The following is a 21,071-nucleotide window of genomic DNA, read 5'->3' as shown; positions in this document are numbered from 1 at the left end:
AATTCATCCTTTAAAACCATGAATATCCAGTGGCATGTTTCTGCTTCCAAACATCCTACAATACAGTTTTGCTGCTCAGGAAGACAATAGCTTCTATCAGAAGGGGAAATGAGAGTCTAACCATGCTAGCAGCCTTGTACTTACAGTGGTACTTTGAGGTAAATGCCAGCATGGCATCATGTTCACAATTCAGTTTGTTTCCAGACAAAAGTGACGGTGGATAAATCCATATCGTTAGCATGGTTAAAAATATTTCTAATTATTGTGTTTAATATTTATCCTCATGGAGGCTTGGTTTTTGCATAGTCATTGCCAGAAGCTGACTCATTTGTTTCTTTTTTCTTTGTCATGTCTATGACTCATTTTATTCCACACGTTTTACCCAGAATACTTCATTGATTCAGCTCTGTTTTTCAGCTTTTGCGGGAACACTGCCAGCTGCACTTTCACTGCCAGCTGTGCTCACTGAGTCTGTCACAGGTTTACTGAGTTTTTTTATTAGTCATGATTTCCTGGAAATCTGTTATGCTGTCCTTTAGGGCCTAGTAAGTTGGTAGATGTTTTTAGCAACAGATTTAACAACTAATCTATCTTAGTCAAACATAGACTTTTCTTTTCATTGCATTGTCAGTTCATTGTCTTTTAAAGGACCAGTTCAACATGTTTTTTCCCTTTCTTTTACATCCAGAAGTTGGCGTTTTTCCTGCCATATCAAGAAGGCCCTCTCATGGAAAGGGCAACAAATGATTTAACTTGACTGTTCTATTGCAATGGAATTTTTAAAATAAGTATTTTTATATTATTATTTTATATTATTCATACAGGTTATTAAAAATAAAAACATTAAATTAATGTCATTTCTGGTATAACATATTCATGGTCGTTGCTATTTGCAGTGATAGTGATATACGGTGCACAAGCCCAAAGAGGTGTCACCACATCCTTAGAACTTGTTTTAATGCGCAATAAGGGCACCAGCAGAGTGTATGCAGAGAGGAAGGCCAGCAGACGGGCAGGCAGCCCAGCCAATAATTTCATTAAGGCCGAAATGCTTAGATTGGCTTATCACAGGTCTGCAACAGCCACAGATAATGGATTATTTTCTTTTTTTCCCACAGCATTGATTTATGGATTGCTGTCGGATATAAAGAGAATTTCAACAACTATAGCCGGTGTTAAAAAAGTGTCCTCAGTGTGGACATGGAACACCATCTGTCCACTTTGCTCTGTGAAAAAATGTGAGTATAAAGCTGAAGACTTACTTAGACTTACTTCACTTGGTGCGTTTAGATCATCAGATAATTACGAGGGATAGCAGCAGACTCTTCAGACGGGCATAAATTGACATTTCAGCTATAAAACATTCATCAATCTAAGAGGGCTGCTTTCCTATCATACAGCCTACCAGCTGGTGTTACATCATCTCTAATTATTGGAGCAGAGAGGTTTGACACCCATGTTACCCTAGTTCTGATTGGTGGAGTTGATTGCTGGCTCTAGACTCATAACATGCCATTGATCAGGGAGGAGGAGGCTACAACAGAACGGCTGCAACAACATGAGAGCAGCCACATATGCTGGAATCAGGCTGAGTTTAAGGAATGACGAGCAGAGACTGGACTCATGACTCAGATGATGTCAGTGAATTTTAAATATCGAATAGGATGTATATCCTTTTAAATATTCTTGTCAATCCACAGAATATTGGCCAGCAGATGGTGATGAAACATGCTCGTCTTGACGGGTACCTCCAACTGAGTGTCAACCATTTTGTGATCTGGTGTGTGCAGATTTCCCGCATGCACCTTCTTATCATTTTAACAACTTTCTCCATCATTTTCTCAGATCTTTTAAAAAAGGAATAAGAAGGAAGAGTTTATTTAAAACCTATAAAGCTTAGTGAAAATAAATTTGGCATGTTATTGATGAAAAAAGGTCCTTTTTATTTATCTTCCCTATGAAACATCAGACCTTTATTTAACCCTTGATTTAGCCCTTTAAAAATAGACAAACAAAGGGATATTGTACCATAAACATGATTTAGATAAATGTGTTTACTATTAATTTGAAAAGGTTAGTTTGAGTTGCTATTAGAGTTGGGATTTTTAATCAGTATTCAAGTAACTAATAGATTTACCTTATGTATGTAAAAAAGTAATACATGGTATATGGTTTATGGTTTTTGAATAGGTTTACTGCATCGATCAATATGTTTTTAAAAGGGAACCCCTCCCCCCCTAAGACTGACAAAACAAACATAACATTCCAGGTAGCCCTTAATTTGTAAAAGTAATTAAGGCCTTTGTAAGACACTTGTTTAGCGATTGGCTTTAATGGGTTATCTGATTTAAAGGGCTTCAGTTCCATGGTACTTTCAAATAAACACAATAAATCTTTTCTTTATACTTATATTTTATTAATTTTCACCGCACATGTTCAGGGAAACACATGTCAATATGGATTTGTTACATGAATATCTATTGCACTATAGATATCTGTTTTTTTAAAAATACATGTTATGAGATGGCATTAGAGTGGCATGGCACCAATATAAATCTCTTTTTTTAATAATAGAGTTTGGCATGTTACTTTTAAAATTAGATATATCAAGACACATAATCATGGGCACACATCATGTACAGTACTTGACACTCAAAACCCCAGAGCAAACAAAACAGCGACCCGCTTCACTCCACATCGATTTGTTCACAGCAGATAGCGTGATCTACTAAAATGGTTTCCTGAAGGCAAATCAAGAGCTTGCTTTGAAGGAGATTAGCCTTTATCGGACTGGCTGACGATGATGGATGTGAGTGAACGATAACTAAATTCCGATAAAGCAGCCGTGTATATATCCGTATCAAAGCAAGGACTTGAACACAAAGGAAATGTTGGTAAATGCTATAAATCTTAATTCCACACATTAGCTTGAAAGTGTGGATATAAAACCAAAGCCTTGTTGAGTTGAGGATGATGACTGAGTAAAGTGCTGAATGATGGAGGTCTGATTCCACCTGCCTGCTCCTCATCATGAGGAGGGGAAAATACAAGCAGGTCTGCACAGCAACACCTGTCTGACCATGTTTAACAATCTGTGATACAAGGTCCTCTCTCTTGCTGAGAACACAAACCCCTTAGTCCCAAATCCACACTATAACACCAACCTATTCTGTGTGCAATGACAAAAATACACCATGACCAGAAAATTGGAGTGTAGTGCTGAGTACAGCACTAGTGTCCCACAGCACAACTGAGATGGAGGAGCTATTAACAGCTGAAAAAAGTAACGAAAAAAAATCTATATAAATAAATAAAGAATGTAAAGATAAAAGAGAATAACGATTGTTGTTGATGTTGAGATGGCTCCTATTTCTCCTTGGTAGTTGTGGCACATATTCTCGAAAGGCTTCTCCTTGATCTACTGTGGCTTGGATTGTACCTCATTTGTACAATGTCACTTTGGACAAAACATTAGTAGTAGTTTCAATGCGCATTAAATGTCCAAGTACATTCTTGTGCAGTCAGGAGAAGTACATTTAATGACATAATGCACTCATTTATAGTTTTCCTTTTCGAGAGACTCTTTACTCCTGTAATTTTATTGAAATATAATACTTTCAGCTCCACTTTCACTGCATCTGATGGCTGTATTTACTACTAACTCTGTAGATTATGAATTGGATAAAACTCCTTTATTCCGCTGGACCAGCAATTAACATACTGCTCACTGCATCAAATATTTAACACATTTTGAAAAGGACCCCTCTATGGTTATTCAACATATTTGGATATTCCGATTATGTTTTCATTATTAAATATAGATTTAAATTACTTAATTTTACTAAGCAGAGGGTTTTAACACTTACTTTATGGTATTAGTACAAGCCATCATACTTATCAGAACAATGAGAGAGACCCATCAGACTTTACGATGCCAGATTTCATTTGCCTAATTAGCATTGGATAGCACTGGCCTCTCCTCTCATAGTGAGTCAAATCACAACCACACATACACAGCAGTTATGGTTACAATATAAAGGAGGTTATACAGGAAGATACCTTGAGCACATCTGAGTATGTTGTTGAGTTATTTTCCTGCCAAAAGTCTCTGGCAGCATGGACTTTGTTAACAGCCTCTACTAAATGTTTACCAGCGCTTGGCTGGTGGCTGGTGTTAATTTCCCATCCTGGTGCGAAACAGAGACACAAAGAAGATTAATATGCATGTCAGACCTGCAGTAGGTTTGTGTTTGTGGGTTTAGTCGTGGAGATGTTGTACACGCTCTCAGGGTTTGTCCGAGACAAAATATTATGCGAGGTAAGGACCGAGGGATTTAGCGAATGAACAGAAGAAGAAGCAATAAGCGCTGGATGGATGAGGTGGCTCAACATAGCTTTGTTTTGTTTTTTTTTCCCTTTTTTTTTGGCACAGTCAATAGCCCGCGTCAGTGCAATGCAGAAAACAAGCAGATCCCCAAGCAGCAACGCACAACCGAGCTGAGTGAGAAATACGACACTACTTCACAGCTCAGAACATGCTGCCCGTATCCCTGATGGTGTAAAATAAATTCTTTAATACGGTGCATGACGAGCCGGCTCCATTGTCTAATTAGCTATTAATGACATCTCTGCCACAGTGGAATGCTCGGCACGGCCAGATTTATGTAACATTACTGAATGATAATTCTCAAAGCTCTGGAGAACATGCTAATCCGCTGCATAATTCATCACCGCACAAGCCTACTTCTTCAGTCAGCTGATCAGTATTCATAAGGTTTGGCATTAGTTTTTGGCATTTCAGTGCTGTTGAACTGCAGCTACATTCACAACTCTAATTTCCATTTTACATTCAGCTTTTATCTGCTTTAGTCTTAATAAATGTTGTGTTATCAGAGGAGGGGTTAAAGGATGGTGCTGCGGATGTAAGGTGATGTTGAAACCTAAAGCCGCCACTCATGCTGCTGGTTGTGGTTGCTGCTGTACATCAGTGAAGCATCTTCATGGAATCTGTCAAGCCTTTTGTTTCACAGCATAGAAATACAGGTAAACAATAACCATTTTCTTGTCTATTTGCACTGATGTCCCTGGGGAGAGAGGCAAAGCAGTCAATGGTTACGTATCACATTCTAACTATGGCATAAAAACCCAAACAATCAAGACAAAGTTTCACATACGTAGGCAGCAATGGTAGAAATCAGCAACTGCAGAGCAGTAAAATACAGAACATACTTCACACGTCTAAGTACAAGCCTTTTTTTCTCCTGACAAACTATAAAATGCAAGCTTAATATGCAGTTCAATTTAGCTTCATCTGCCCTTATGGTATATGTGTTTATTGAAATTGCTATAGCGGAACACCTTGTTCACATCTTTACGCATTGTTGGTTTGACAGAAATTGGATGTCATTTGCAGCATAGCTCAATAGCTCATCTTTTCTCTGTTTTCTAAAAACTAATGGACACAATGACGCCAACATACCCAAAATTAGCAAAAAGGTAACTGCTGTTTGACATAACTTGCAACCACCGTCTCTCCAAACCTATTAGAAAAGGTCCAGAATCTAAATAGAGATTTATTTAATTATTCAATGTTTTTTTATTAAGACTTTCTTGTTGTAGGATTCTGAGTGTGGTTTGCTCTGTACTGTAACTTTTTTCCAAAGGAGCTGTAGGCGATGTTGTGTTTTTCACATCCTGTAAGACCGAGTGGTTTGTTTCTGATGCTCTGGGGAGGAGGAAAGACGATGGTATGTAAAAAGAAAAACAACGGACAAAGCTGTGAACAAGGCGTAATAACGATGTCTGATACCATCTGATAAAAAGATGCAAGAAACTGCCTCGTCTGAGAAGGAGGTGCTGAGACACAGTGATGTTCGAGAATGAGCTCTTGCCCATCCGCCTACTTCCTGTCAAAAAGCTGACACTTCCTCCCAGCGATGTTGTTAGACTCAGCTGCACTAATTATAGCGCCAAGTCCAACCGAGTCTGCAGTATTCTGCCTCGACTGCAAAATTGTGCTTAGGAGTTTATGTCCCAGAAGTGTTAAGGCTTTTTTAATCTCAATACCAGACATTTTTCTAAGTACTAATGAGCTATACCAATGAAGTTTAAGAAGATGAATGACTAGATGTAAGAGCGGTATTAAAGGTTTATATATTCACAAATAAGCACAATCAAGTCGATTTCAAAATAAGTAGAGAAATGGTAAAAAGAATTGGCCTGGTATTGGTGTTTTTTTTTGCCCCACTCATACGATATGTTTATCTTTATGTGTCAGAGAAGAAAGGTTCGCAAAGCACCTAATTATGGTTGAATCTAGATTTGACTTGCAAGACCTGTCAGTTCAAGGTCCTAGTTACTTTAGTCTGAATGTTAATGAATGTGTTTTCCAGTTCTGATTTTATTAAGGCAGCTGCAGCTGCAGATATGTAGCTTTATGCAAAAAATACAGAATTTAATCCTCCATTCAACTGATGAATTTTCACTGTTCAACCCAACCATGTACTTCAGTGCTCTGTGAACCTAACCTCCTAACAGCGGCTCCTCGTCTTTCCTGTCATTGGGAGCCAGTAAGGATGAGGGGTTAGCATTAGTGTTAGCAGTAGTTAATGGAGCCACAGGGCAGCCACGGCGAGCAGGAGCGACGGCCCCAAGGTGGAGGCCAGGGAGGCGGCCAGGAGCCTGCCGTTGTTCACCAGCCTGAAAGAGATAACCTCCACCTTGAATCCGTCCTCGGTGGCCATGCAGCGGAAGACGCCTTCCTTCAGGGGCGTGTCGACAGCGGGCCCCAGGACACAGAAGTCCCCAGAGAAGAGGCAGGGATAGTTCCTGACACAGTTGTCCTTCTCCCAGCGGTAGGTAGCATGGAAGGAACGCACAGGGCAAGCAAGAAAGACAGAGGTGTTGGACTGCACAAAAACTTCTTTGGGGGAAGTCCGACGCTGCTTCAGAGCTGTAGGGACAAAGTAATGAAGAATTTTATACCAAAATTAACCCTTTCACATTGCATTTGTAAATGTTGATTATACTTCTCTCTGTGAACACCTTAAATAACTCCATAGCAGGACAGCCCATATGTCATTCATTATTTAATATGTGCTGCTCTAAACAACAGCTGCTTTTGTAGATTTTTGTTAAGTCTGATTACCACCCTGGCAAAGCAGGCAGCAATGTTAAGCTTCCAGACCATCAACGATCCGATGTCCCCATATTCATTGTTCATCAGTTGGTTTGCAGTTATTTGATTAACTGCAATTTCAATTGGCAATATGAGCCACTAAATCACATCATCAACAGAAATTATATAGGCTCTAAGTTTGGTCCTGCAATACCACCTGTCTTGTAGGTGTCCCCTTAGTGGGTAAATCCAATCATAATCTTTGCAAGGGAAAAAAATGTTGTAGAAAAAAAATTGTAGTGAAAAGATAGAAAGATGCGTGCTGTGATTTACTCTGAAACACAATGATTGGGTTAGTGCTTGATTTAAAAGCCATCATTTGTTCTGTCTAAGAGGACAAATATGTATTTTAGATTAGGGGGTGAACTGTCCCTTTAAGTAGTATTTTGTTGCGAACCCATATGGCTTGTTTTGTTTTTTAAACTATATAGTAGAATAATATAGAGTAAAGATTTTAAAGCACATTGTGTGAAGCTTTGCAGTGTGCAGTTTGCTGTAAGATATCACTTAATGATAATCTTTGAGTATTACTTTCCGTGGGAAAAAAAGCTTGAAACTTGTTCTTGTATCCACGGGCAGGACAGGTGGCACCAGTGACACAACTGGAAATAAATACAATGTTAAAATCAGATCACTTAAGGAGATAGCCGTCCCTTCAGAGGGGAGTAATTGTAGTGATTATTCAGGGTTATAACTAGGTTTTGAGCTTTGAAACAGGGCAAGCCATGATGTGAGAAAAAAATCTCTCCCTGCGGGTTTTTGGACTCTGTTCAATTATATGATAATCATCTTTTTACTGTAGCTGCTCAAAGGTTCCTACTTTGGTTTAATTAAGATACAGAGAGAGTGGGAGAGAGCAGATAAGGGCTTACCAGCAGCTTCCCCACAAACCGAGGAGTTTGAATGGTCCAGATTCTGAACGAGTGCCCTGTTGGAAAATAATAGAGAGGACAAATTAGCAGCATTAAATAGTTTCACAAATGGCTTATGAGCCACCACATCAACCTACTGTTACTTGCAAATTAAAACATGCAGAGACAAATCATTCAACAATGTCAGGGGGGAAAGGAGAAAGGAGTCAGAGGCTTATTACAGCACATGATTGATTTTCATATTATCTCTAAAAATTGGAACTGCACAAAAACCATTCAAGCCAAAGCAATTTACTAACTGAGTGAAACGCAGTATTAGCTCAACATGCATTTTTGATGATTGTCGTGTTTTTTCTTTGAACTGCAGTTCCTTCATAGTTAAAGCAAGTTTAATCACCTCAGGGCCAATGAGCGTCAGTCAGGATACAAGGCGTTATTTCTTTAATTGCAGACGTATGTTTCAGATCTATCGATACTGATACAGTGTTTTAAAAATTGCTTATGAGTGCCCTCTCCTTTCTTGTCAGTTCGTGTCAGAACAGACTCTGCAGTGACATCATATCTGATCATACCCAGTCGTGACGTTGTATCCAGGCGGGATGGCGATGCACTTCCTCCTGGCTCTGTCCCAGCCGCAGTACGGATCCCGGGAAAGGATGCACTCCCTGCATGTGTCGCCATAGCGACCGCAGTCAGCCAGTGGCAGTCGCTGTATCTCCATCGCTGTACCAACATACAGGTGTCCCTAAGGAGGAAAAAATGCAATATACAATGTCTTTTCTGATTCAATAACAGCACCAGCATTACTAGAATACATCAACCATTGTTATTCAAAACTGCAGACTGGACCAGTTTTGAATAAGGCTGTCTTTCCAATTTTGTATTCATTTTATGGCAGCAAAGCCTCTAAAAGAGTTTTCAAACCAACCAAAACTCTCAATTAAAACCCATAAATGAGGAATTTCTAGATGGATGGCATGACTTGAAGATATTTAATATTTTACAGAGGCTAGTATAGTTTCAAATGGAAGATTAAACAGCCAGATCCATCCAAGCATATTCATGTATGTATTCAGATACAGGCAACATTTAGAAATTTGTGGAAATTCCATAATAAAAAAAATAAATTAATAATAATAATAATAAAATGAATTTTGTTTAATTTTAAGTGATGCAGAGTAGATGATGTAGCAAACTCTCTGACCATCTTAAAACAATACAGAGGAAGAACTGTTTCAAATTGAACTCTCTAACAATGAATCCTGAACAAATACTAATCACATTTCCTCCCCTCCCCTTTTTCGCCTCTGATTAAGTCCGTGGTTATTTTATGGCTACGATATCCAGCTACAGTATAATTAATTTTCCTTACATGTCTGAAGGGGGCCTGCAGCCTTTCTTAGCTCTGATTTATTATTTATGGTGAGAGCAGGAATGCAACTTAAATCACCCTCTAACACACAGTGTACCATTATTCTTTGTACCTTTTGGGAGTCGATGGCCATGTTTAGGACGGGGCCCTCATTGTGAAACAGCGAGTACTGAGATATGATGAAGACCCCCTCACTGGTGTGAAGAACTTTGAGAACTTTGCCTTGTTCTGTAGAAATAAAAACAGACATTGTAAATGGAGTGGAGGGACAGATCACAGGTCTGCAGTCTTCTAAACATCTGAAAACTCAAATATACAGAAAAAGACATGAGCATCCTTAGTGTCGTATGTTAGAAATGTGTGTATTCTGGTTTTCTCTTTTTGCAGTCCTTGTTCTGCTGTCCAAAGTGTTTTATCAATACATGTACTTGACTTGGACAGCTTCCACTCTTAAGGGAGGCTGGAGGGCACAAAGGTAAAATGGTAGATTAGAGCTGCAGAGATTCTTTGAACAGGCATTTGTGAAGGCAGAGCTTCTCTGGAAAGAGAAATAGTGTAACTGTACTTGTTTAACCTCAATGGATGAATCCAAAACCACAGTACTGGCTACAGTAATACAATAGAGGAAGTATATTATTCATAGCAGAGTGAAGTTCAGGTTAAGCTCTGTAGAATTCCTTGAATACATTCAGCAATGGAAATCAAGTATTGTATTGTATTCTGGGTCAATTATGGACAAATTGAACTGAAACGATGGAACATTTTATGTCCTAGAACTTTTGTCCTTGCCTCTGGCTGAGATCTTTTCCATTATAACTGCAGATGAGTGCCATTTGACTTACCAAGTTGAATCATTTGTAACTACTGGCCATAACGTAACTTTATAGTATGAAGTCTGAATTAGATAACAAGCAACTAACCCATGGCCCCAAAACGTAAATTCCTAAATCTTGTTTTTAAAGGTCCAGTATGTAATGATACAACCCCCCCCCCCCCCCCCCCCCCAATAACCTTCCTGTCCGCCATGAAGGGAAGCTATGGTGGCCACAAAGGCATAGGGCCCTATGTAGAGCCAGTGTTCGATTTGATTTGTGCATTCTTGGCTACTGCAGAAACTTGGCAGTTCAACATGGACCGTAGAAGAGGGCCAAAACACAACAATACTTATTTTCAGGTGATTGTATACTAATGAAAACATATCTATGAATATTATATTAAATTTCTGACAATTGATCTGACAATGCTGTGTGATCAGGAAGGGCAGTAAGGTCTTAACTGCTGATAGACAGAGGGTGGACATTCAATAATTAGGAACTCCTGCAATGAAATCCAAGCTCGCATTTGCTTTCTGTTCCGGCTCCAAATACAGAAGCTAAGTGAAAAAGGTTAAGATAAAGAAGTTTGCTAATTTCATCGAATCTACTACAAGCTGAAACAATAACATAGCTTTTGTTAGCGAGGTTAGCTTATTACTCTGCTTTTGGAGCTTGTGTGTTTGTGTGTTTTCAACATGAACAAATAATCTTCAGTGTTGCACAAATCAACATAAGGCTCGGTCACAGCACCACGTGTGAATATTTGATCCAACTATCAATTTGGTCTTTGTGAATTGGGTTCCCTGTTTTTAGAACAAAACACTCCAACAGAGACCTGCTGGAATATAGTATACCTTTATTGAATTTTGCACTGTTGGTCAATACTGCTGTCTCAGATGCAGCTTGGTTTTGAAACTGGAGGAGGCATTATTCTTGCTGTGAGCAATCACTCTGTTTTGTGCAATAACCTATTACGCCACCAGACAGCTAAGTGCAGAATCACTCTCACAGACAGTTTACAGTCTCATGCTCTGCTCAATATTTCTTTATTACCTTGTACCTTTTTGGTGCAAAGTGTAGAGATATTTCATTGGACTGAAAGCCAATGAAAGTGTTCTTGTAGCTACCCTTACTATTTGCATTCCCTAACTCATTCCCTCCAGACGACAGCTCCTTCCTTTCCAAATAATTTTTGAATTTTGTCACGTCTAAGATTATTTTACCTTCCCCACTGTGAAAATGTGATTAGAATGATACCTTTTTATCTTACATCTTCATTTCCTGAATGCTCCCTCCATGAGGCACTTTCTCATTTGCAATTAGGCAGGAAGGTTCTTGCTGTCACATTGACTTCTATTGTCCTGAAACTGTTTTTTCTGTTTTTTCATAAACTTTCAAACTCTTCAACATTCAAAACTTTTTTCTTCTCTCTGTAGTCAAATACAACAATCCCTATTTTATCCAGTTTATTCTCATATGATTCTTTAATCCATTCTACACCTATTTTCAGCTCTTTTATCAAAACAGTGTATCAGCACAAAAATAGCAGTAAGACATTCTGAGGGGGAAAAGGGTGACAATGCTGAACTCATAAGGCATCTGCTGAGAGAATCTGTTTTTAGTTTTATTTATCCAGGGAGAGTTTGCTGAGTGCATATATTATTTTACAGTAAACACCTTCCTTACTACATTTTTACATCTATTCAGCCTTATTATAGAAAAGCTTTGACTGTTGGACACAAGGCCATCGGCCAATACACACATTTTCCGTGCTGAGCTAAAGATTCATACTCTACCTTTTTTACTAACAAGATCTGTTTCCCTTCTATCTAAGGTGCAAGCTATACACATTAACACAGAGTTACAGTCTTTTACTTCCCTAACTCATATTTTTCCCAGTCAGGCGCCACCTTGGTCTGCCTCTCTCCCCTTTAAGCTACCGGCACCTCGAATGTCACACTGTGTGAAAAGAAAATAGCTTCTGATCGCAAACATAAAGTCAACTTGAAACAAGTGTATGGCTCTGACATTTCTTCCATCCCTGAGGGGAGCTTTCTGCTATATCGCCCCCATGACTGACATGGTCCAAGCAGCTTTACTTCTTCTGGTGGTCAATCTGTCAGTGAGTTACTGAAGGGAAAGAAATCTTTCACTACCGCTCGTTCTTTTGTTTCATTTCCAACAGTTGCCAGCCTCAGATACTAACTGCTCCAGTTTTCCTCTGGCTTTCAAAGGTCTACAACCTTTCATGCCTCCTTTGCTGTTTTTTTTTTTAAGTGACTCTTTAGGGCCCTGACACAACATGCTCACAAGCAGACATCTTGGGGGTGTTGAACTTCAGTGGCTGGCTGTAAATTTTGCAATGTGTCCAGCACTGTCGGTTCCAGCGGGCACTTGTCAGCCGAGCTAACTGACTTGCAGTTCAGCTTAGCGAATCAATGATTTTACCCATTTAAGTTTCCTTCTTTTCTTCTTCCACAAGCCAGACACCACAAAACTTCAGATGTATTGGACAGATTCTTAAATTGTCTTCAGAGCATATCTTTTAAAAACTGTCTCAACAGATCTGTGGCATCATGGTAGCAGTTTGTGGTGTGTGTCCTTTCATGTTTTTTAAAATAAGTTGACCATTCAGATGGTTTTTGTTTTAATTATTTACTCATGGATCCACCTTGCTCTGCAAAGCCAACTATCCTGAAAATTAAGTTCAAGTTGAGCAAATATCTTGCGCAGATTTGACCCCCAATGCAGGAAGGAAGTAGTGTGTCCTTAATGGAGCAAAGATGAGGGTGAGGATTAGATGGATGTCTAACACACCACAACCACCATTAACCAGGTGTTTTAGTTCCCTGTATACCCTAGCCTAATCTTATCGTTATTGTGATTTGCAGATATTCTAGTGACCAAAAACTCTTTTATATTCAATCCCTTTTCAAAATATTCTCCTAAATGTCACACACTGGACCTGTAAGACACTAAAAGGGACTGGGACAGAGACTGGGACTAAGAAGACCCACAAGAAAAGACTTAAAATACCAACCATTAAGTGGGACTTCAAACTCCAGCTTGTTTGGAAGAGGACATTTATCAGAAAAAGGAGTCCCAAAACTAATATTGTGCAAAATAATGAATACGTTTCTCTTGAGTGTTGTCTATACAAATCAGGTCACAGTCAGTTAAAGAATCAAAGACTTTATTTCAGTTTGATTTAAAATTAACTAAATATGTTTAGAAAAAATTAAACTTGGACCCTGGGCAGTGCTCTGGCAGAACCACTGCACTACCTCGAGTCTATTATATGGGTGTGACAGTGGATTTGCAGCTGCTCGCAGTTAATATCCTTGTCTGCCATGTTTCCAAGATGACAGATATTGAAGCAGCTGGTTATTATATGCATAAATTGTTCTGAATTATTTGCTGGCTAATGATCAAAAGACAGAGAAATTCACTTTGTCAAATCTTGCAGCATTTCGTCAGCCTGCTTCTTACAGGGGAAGTCCCATAGAGACTAGTTAGGCAGGTTTAAATCTCAGAGTGTACGGTAAGCTATTTAGATAATTAGGACTCTAAACTAAACTTGGCATTGCCCTGTCATTTTCGTCTAGGTCAACATTATAAAGTGAATTCCTTTAGCCTCCAAATACATTTCTGTGCCAGACTGTGACTAGAATAAACAAGATGTGTGCCTCTTCGGGTGGGGACATTAGATGAGAGAAAATTAGATGAGTAATGTTCTCTACTTTCATAGCCGCCACCATCAAGGTGCCCTTGTGGATGGCACCCTACAGGCAAGCAGCCATACTTGGGTTTTGAGTGGCCAAAGAGTTTTTGAACCCACTCATAAATAAACCGCTTGAACATTTTCAAAATTGAATGAAATAAATTTTGAGGAGGCTTTTAAATATAACCTTTTGGTATTTCAATTAATTTATGAATGTAATAAATTACAAAAATCAAAAATATTTATTCCACTATCAATTTCTAGACTGCAATATGTATGTAGTATACAAACATATATTACATACATATTGCAGTCTACTTTTTCACAAACAATGAAATTACGTATAAATAGCCTGGCAGACCATCAGGCTTACGCAGAATGTTTTTGGGCTCGGGTCGGGCCTGATTTTTTGCTTTACTCTACTCTACTTGGGGCCTTACAGAGCACTGGTTACCTGCCCTAATATAAAAGTGGTAATGTGGAACCTTGGGAAAGAAAGGGAGTAGCCCTAGGCTGTCCTCCATATTAGGATTTACATAAAGAAATATAATAATAAACCCATGTTTAAGCACAGAAAAGATAATAAAGCATATATGTCTCTTGAGAAGGAGATCTCGATCTACATGTTTGAAAGGGTAGGGTGAGGCGAGTTGGTTGCAATCTGCAACCTCACACCTAGATGCCATCCTACACAATGGTCCTTCAACATTTACAGTTTCCATTTTGTGACCTCTTTAAACTTACAGACATATGTGTGCTCCTTTAAAAATTAAATGGGGCCCAAGCGACAGAGCAGCAGCAGGAACTCTTGCAAATATAATCAAGAGGAAGGAGACCTGATGAGAAAAACAGCTGCCATAATCAGCACACAAATCAAGTAAATATAGCTGGTTTAGATTCTGGATTTATGAATATGTTACATACAGACCATCACATAACTCTGTGGATGGTCTGCTTTCCACAAATGAACACACCAGAGTTTGTTTGGAGGCAGGCATCTGCTTAACTTTTAAGGTGGACTTGATGTACTTGTTGTTTGGTCTGCAACCGAGTTTGAATGACAGTGTTCCTAAGAGACCAAACAAGAAAAATGAACCAGATTTAATTTAGTGCACCAAATAGATTAGGTGTGAATTCAGGCATTAACTGGCCTTCAGCAAATATATTTATTGTTGGAACTGTGAGTGATATTTGCTTTCCAGGCTAATATCAGCTATTGCTTTTTCTTGCACAAAGAGCTAACAGTGCGGTTTGTGTCTCTAAGCTCGTCTTTGTGAAAGATATTTATTGGAATTTCCACCACTAGGGAAGACTAATGTCCCAGGGCTGCCCAAAATGCATCTGCTTCGATTTCACTGTCAGTGGTGCAGAGGTGGACCCTAGCCCGCCACATCTACTCTTGATTGGTTTAACTGCTCTAATGCAACTATCAATCAGGTCGAGCTGTCTGTCTGTCTGCCTCACTCACTAAAGATTGGAGTATTTCAAGAATGCAGCCTCTCTGCAGAAATTAATTATGCAGATTGACGAGCTTGACTTGTTACAAGCCTGTGAATATCTATTGCTGGTGCCCTAAAGTCAAGGTGATGCAATATTGAACAGGAGAAAAAAGGAATGCGATCAAACCAGAATTAAAAAAATATCAGAGGAATCCAGGCCTACTACTAGAGCAGAAATGTTCAGAGGTAATGGCCAACACATGTTTTTTCACGTGGCCACACATCGCCTGTTCTTGGAAATAGAAAAGAACAGGAAACATTCAGTCAGTGTGGAACAGCAGATCTCCAGGACAACCTGTTATTCTGGCCTCAGATACAAGTGTGACTCAAACTGCTCTAGTTTCTTTTTAGGCCACCACAGAGACCCGTTGCTGTTCATAGCTCTCTATCCTTTCCCTCCCATTACTGACACAGTTAGTTAAGCCCTCAGTGAGAGGCCGTCATCCTGTCTTTTTTAACACTATATTGTTTTCTATAAGTTATTATTAGAATCAACCCAGAAATGCCTGATGAATGACAAGGACTTATCCACTGCAGGAGTGAGAAATTGTGCTGCAGTGGAGATGATGACACTCTCTCATCTTTCCGTGAACTTCAGCGTGGTGAGACGCTCATACGCACATGAGCATATGACTTGTGATGGTTGCCATAGTAATCTCCCTGAGGCTCAAGGCAATTTTTGGAGTAACTGCTATGGGCAACAGCAGCGGCTCAGCATTGCTGCTTTGATCAAACAGAAACAGTCGTGTGAAGGCCAGGAATCATTTGAATAGATTTTGACCCTGTGTCACTTCTGCACTTTCTACTATTCACTGCTTGAATTAAGAATCTTTCAGCTTTATGCTTTATAATTTTTTTGGCACAGTATATGAGCACTAATGAAATGTCTTTTGTTTTTTTACTTGTCTAAGTTGTGTGGCTGAACTGGTAGAACCTTGGGTTGTGTGGCTCACTTAGCCTGATAAAGTTCTGTTACTGTTCGTCTTTATCAGTTGCAGAGTAGGATTTCCCCCCCTCTTTTCACTCTTACTTCCAGAATGACCAACCAACAGAAACAAAGTAGATGCAGAGACATAAGTAAGAAAATATGTACAAAAGGGGGTCTTGCTTTAAGGATTTTTTAACATCCTTGGTCTTATTTTGGGTCAGACAGGTTGCAAAACAAGTTTTCTCATTTAAAGCATCAACAATAAGTATTTCTTTTATATTAACAATCAGTGAATCAGATGACTATATATTGTGAGAGCGGATGTCATTCGGATGAACCTACAGAGAATAATCGCCATTTCTGCAGCTCTGCAGAGCATGCTAGCCTCTTTGAAGCTCAGAGTTTTGATTTAACAGCAGATTCAACGTCTGGTTCAGTCTCACCTCTCTCATCAACCGCACTTCCAGCAGCAGCAGGCAGCTGTTTTAAGCAAAAAGCTCTGATAAACCAGTGGCACACTACCTGCTCATCTCCAAACAGAGAATCTACTGTAGGAGCTAAAGAGACTGTTTTTTTTTGGTGGAGACTAATCCAGAGCTAAAAGAAGACATAAAAAAGAAAAACACAACTCCGGTGGGACATTGCTCTGTGTCTCCATGGTGTCTTAATAGGCTATTGTTTGTTAAAAGTTTAGCTCGAGCAGCTTTTAGTATGTTACAGCTATATGTCTCTCAACTTGTTTTTGGAGCTTCTTGTCCTTCTGGTGGCCAGAAAATGATTAATGCAGCTTTAAAATGGAGTCTTTCAAATCATGAACTTCCCAACGTCCCATATTCAATGTAAACAAGGAATACCTTCCCACTGTCAATCTATATTACAAAATCAATGAAGTGGATATATCAATAAAGCACAATATGGTCTGATCATGACCATTCATCCAGTGCTACAGTGTTGCTATCAACGGGTGAAATCTGATGCTGATCTATAAATCAAATCCTCTGCTGTAGGTATCTCCATTTAACACACACACACACACAAGTTTACATATACACACACCTGTTCCGAGGTAAAGGACACTGTAGTGCTCATCGTTGACCGCTAGGACAATGTCTGCCACAGTACGTGTGATTTGGTCATCTGTGGGCAGATCGAGTGGAGCCACACCGACAGGCCGGATCACATCCTCAATTTCTGGGTGGTATCTGATCACCCCGAGGTTCTTGATGTTGTGACCTCCCGCTGTCGCGTTTTTGACACACTGAGAGGAGAAGTGATGTAATCAATTCAGAGCAGGCTGGGCTCTTGAATACACAAAATACCCTTGGACAAAGAGCTCAAAATTGCTTTTCTGTTATTAACTCATGACTTTCAAAAATAGCACTTCAATCTTTTTCCCTCTGAAATAAAGGCTGACTCACACAATTGCTTTCAGTGTTGTTTTCCTGATCTGTGTGACAAAAAGAGAAAGAAAAAACCTTGTTCATTTTTCTTACCATCCCAGGGCGACCAGTTAATGGACTGCTGTAGCCCTTCAGTTTAGACGTGGAGAAAGCCTGGTCAATATCTTCGATGGAGTAAGCACAGATCACTGTCCTGCCCCTGAAAAAAGGCAGAGAGAAGGGTAATTACATCCACAATAAAAGTATGGCAAGTCATTATGGGGACATGCAGGGAAACAGCTAGAAATTCTCAGCCAACCCAAGGCCCTAAAACAGTAAATATCTTCGATCTTTGACTTGTTATTGGGGCAGTGGACCCCTTAGAGTGAACAAATACTTGCTATTGCTTGTTAACAGTTGAATAGGTCTAAAATTTGTGACCAGTTAAATTAAAGAGGTTTTCTGTCTCATTTGCTAGTGGCAACCAAATAACTAACTAACCAGCTAAATACAAATTTTTACTTAGTGTCCCCTGACAAGATGAGACACTGAACCCAAGCCAGATACTAGGACTCCCCTTGTTTTGGTGGTAAGATTTCCTTTTTCTATGGGATCCAAGATATGTGTAGCCTAGCTTAATACAAAGACTGAGGCAAGTTAAAACTACTAGCCTATCTTTGTAAAAAGTGCAACAATATAGCTTAACAAGTACACATTATGTATTGGTTTACTGCAGTGGTTCCCAGCTGTTTTCCCTAAGGGACCCCTTTTCTTTGACTGACACTGTACAATGATCACAAATAGTGAACGCAGAAACTGCAGAAAGTGTAAATTAAGCAATTTGGATGTATTTTGCAGAGTTTGTTAAAATACAACACTTGCAAATTCGCCAAAAAAACTTAATCCAAAATGGCCAACTTCCTCCAATAGAATAGAATTTTTACTACTACTTACTTTTTTTCCCTCACAATTTTGTGCATTCTTGAGCATGTTAAAGCCTCAAAAATGTGATTCATTTGGTATTAAAAAAGTAAAAATAACCCCAGCACTTTAAATAGGGTCTTTGCATGCTTAGCCCGCAGGCCCTAATAATAACAGACCTACTGTATTTTTTTCTGCAAGTTTTCTTACACCCCTTAAAATCAAGAAGGCATTGCAACCCCCTGTGAAGCTTTGGCAACCCTTTGTTGGGGTTGGGACCCACAGCTTGGGAACCAGTTGTTTACTGAACAACAATTGCTGGGCCTAGCAATTAATGTTAGTGCTTACTGTATTTCAGTGTTTCTCTTCAACTTTTTTCAAAGCCACACAACTATATGAGGAAAATAGAGAAATAAGAATCTGCCAAACTTTGTAACATTTATGTTGTACCATGACCGGTAAACAGGCAACACAAATGTATATCTTTGATATGTCTGAAAAATGTCTTCTTTTTTTTCTGGCAAACGTATTGCAGAAAATTCCACCAGTTCTGTACTTGTATTATTAGACGTATGACAATTATTAGGCAGATTCTTTTTCTAATGAAAAACTGCTGTTACAGTTAAATTAAATAGAAACTAACACTGATAAGACACTTTTTTAAAAAAAACGATGAAATGAATTTCTTGTGTGGGCGTGTGTATTATGTGTGTGTGTCAGGAGGTGCTTCTGGTATGTGGTGTGTACTGCTTTGTGGGAGGATGAGTGTCAGTTTTTCTGTTATCCTTTAGTTTGCATTCCTCATTTTGTTACCAATTTGTTTCTTTAAATTATTTACATGTTATGTGCAGGGTCCAAATGTCATTTTTTTAACATTCAAAGCTTCTATTGAGGTTTTCAATTGAGATTCATCTTTATCAGTTGCCTTAATTTGGATATCTGCCAATACAGATGAATATCTTTAAAATGTGCATTCAGCCATCATGATGAGACTTTAAGACAACCAGACATTTGCTATAGTATGAATGCAGGTTCTAAGCAACATGTCTGCTTCTTTCTGTACATCCATCTGTCTTTTACCTACATTATGCTATATTGTGTCAAAATGTGTCAGGACAGAGCAACCGAAAAAGACAAAAAATGTTAAGTGTCCAATTAGGTTTCATCTGATGTTAATATTAAAATTAGCCTAGCAGCTACCGAGTTACTTTTGACAATTTATATGCTATTCTGGACTGCATGTAGATGAACGTGCATCAACGTTGATGCATGGCTGTTTCTTTTGAATTTGTATGTAGTACGTTGTCTTTATCTCCCTTTCGAACCAACATGAGTTGAATCAAGCAATCAGTATGTTGACTCCTCTGCTAGTCCCTGCAACCAACAGTGTGGCTACCCATAACACCCTTCTCCAACTACGTTCACAGAGATGTTTATGAGTTACAAGCATAATTCTAGCTTCATGCAACACAACAAAGCATCTTTGTTCTGTCTTTGTTTAAAATCCACAAATTCCTCAAAGAGCATAAAAAAAGCCATTTACAGTGTAATTTCCCTTAAGCCAATTAAACTGTGGAAGTGTTTATGTTATGTTCCAGCTCACCATGCGTTGGAAAAGAGGCCATACAAGACCCCAGCCCTCTTGTCCTGTGCTGTCAGCACCACCGCCTGTTTCATGTTGTTGTACTGCTGCTGAGTGTTTCCTGCACCGCACATCACCCGGGCCTTCATAAAGGTGGTCCACGAGTCTGCCAACAGGTTTTTGATGCCCCCTTCATCCACCTGGAAATAACATAAAAGAACTGTGACAACAAAGTCATAAAAGGGCAGCCAAGTGGCTCTGATTGATTTTGAATTTTACTCTGTGTTCCCTGCCAAGATGTGACACCATGGACTCCCTGTCTCTACTGTATAGGGACATTATAACATATGATATTCTGGGGAAATTATTTTTGCTTGCTCTATGTCTGAGCATCCAGGACACAGATTGGTCCAAGATGTGTGTCGCCTAGCTCAGCACAAAGACTGTAAGCAGATGGAAACAGCTAACGTGGCTTTGTTAAAGGAGCCCTCCAGCAATTCAAAAGCTGTCTTATTTGAATATTGTGTATTTAGCAAAACTAGAAACAATCAGTGGTTGAACAAGGTGGTTTAATGTAGCTATATACTGACCAACAACTGCTGCACCCAGAGATATTGGTTAAATATGTTTTTAATAAAAATTATATAACATAAATATTTTTAAACAGCTGGTAGCACAGAGGTAGCTAGCCTGGCGAGACTTTGGTCCAGGGTGCGTTAACCTCAGATCCTTATTGTGATGTGCCAGCTTGTTACACTTTCCTGACTCTGAGGCTCCTGGTAATTCTTGGATGTTTTGTTGAGGC

The 21,071-nt window shown here is 39.2% G+C and overlaps 1 protein-coding gene across 1 annotated transcript in view; it reads right to left on the bottom strand.

Moving 5' to 3' along the window:
* Positions 1–2,416: 2,416 nt before the first annotated feature.
* si:ch211-113g11.6 (uncharacterized protein LOC559008 homolog) overlaps positions 2,417–21,071 on the bottom strand; it is a 37,911-nt gene continuing 19,256 nt past the window's right edge. Inside the window, exons 8-14 of the mRNA XM_035672305.1 lie at positions 20,288–20,466; positions 17,878–17,983; positions 17,441–17,642; positions 9,534–9,649; positions 8,622–8,794; positions 8,050–8,105; positions 2,417–6,952 (exon numbers count right to left, since the gene is read on the bottom strand). Coding sequence (XP_035528198.1) covers positions 6,606–6,952; positions 8,050–8,105; positions 8,622–8,794; positions 9,534–9,649; positions 17,441–17,642; positions 17,878–17,983; positions 20,288–20,466 — 1,179 coding nt within the window. The 3' untranslated portion in view covers positions 2,417–6,605. The remainder of the gene's footprint in view (positions 6,953–8,049; positions 8,106–8,621; positions 8,795–9,533; positions 9,650–17,440; positions 17,643–17,877; positions 17,984–20,287; positions 20,467–21,071) is intronic.

Source organism: Morone saxatilis, unplaced genomic scaffold (genome assembly GCF_004916995.1).
Source record: "Morone saxatilis isolate NCDOM2014 unplaced genomic scaffold, NCSU_SB_2.0 Contig24, whole genome shotgun sequence".
Taxonomy (NCBI): Eukaryota; Metazoa; Chordata; class Actinopteri; family Moronidae; genus Morone; species Morone saxatilis.
Note: the sequence above shows the minus strand (reverse complement) of the source record. Positions and strands in the feature narration are given on the sequence as shown.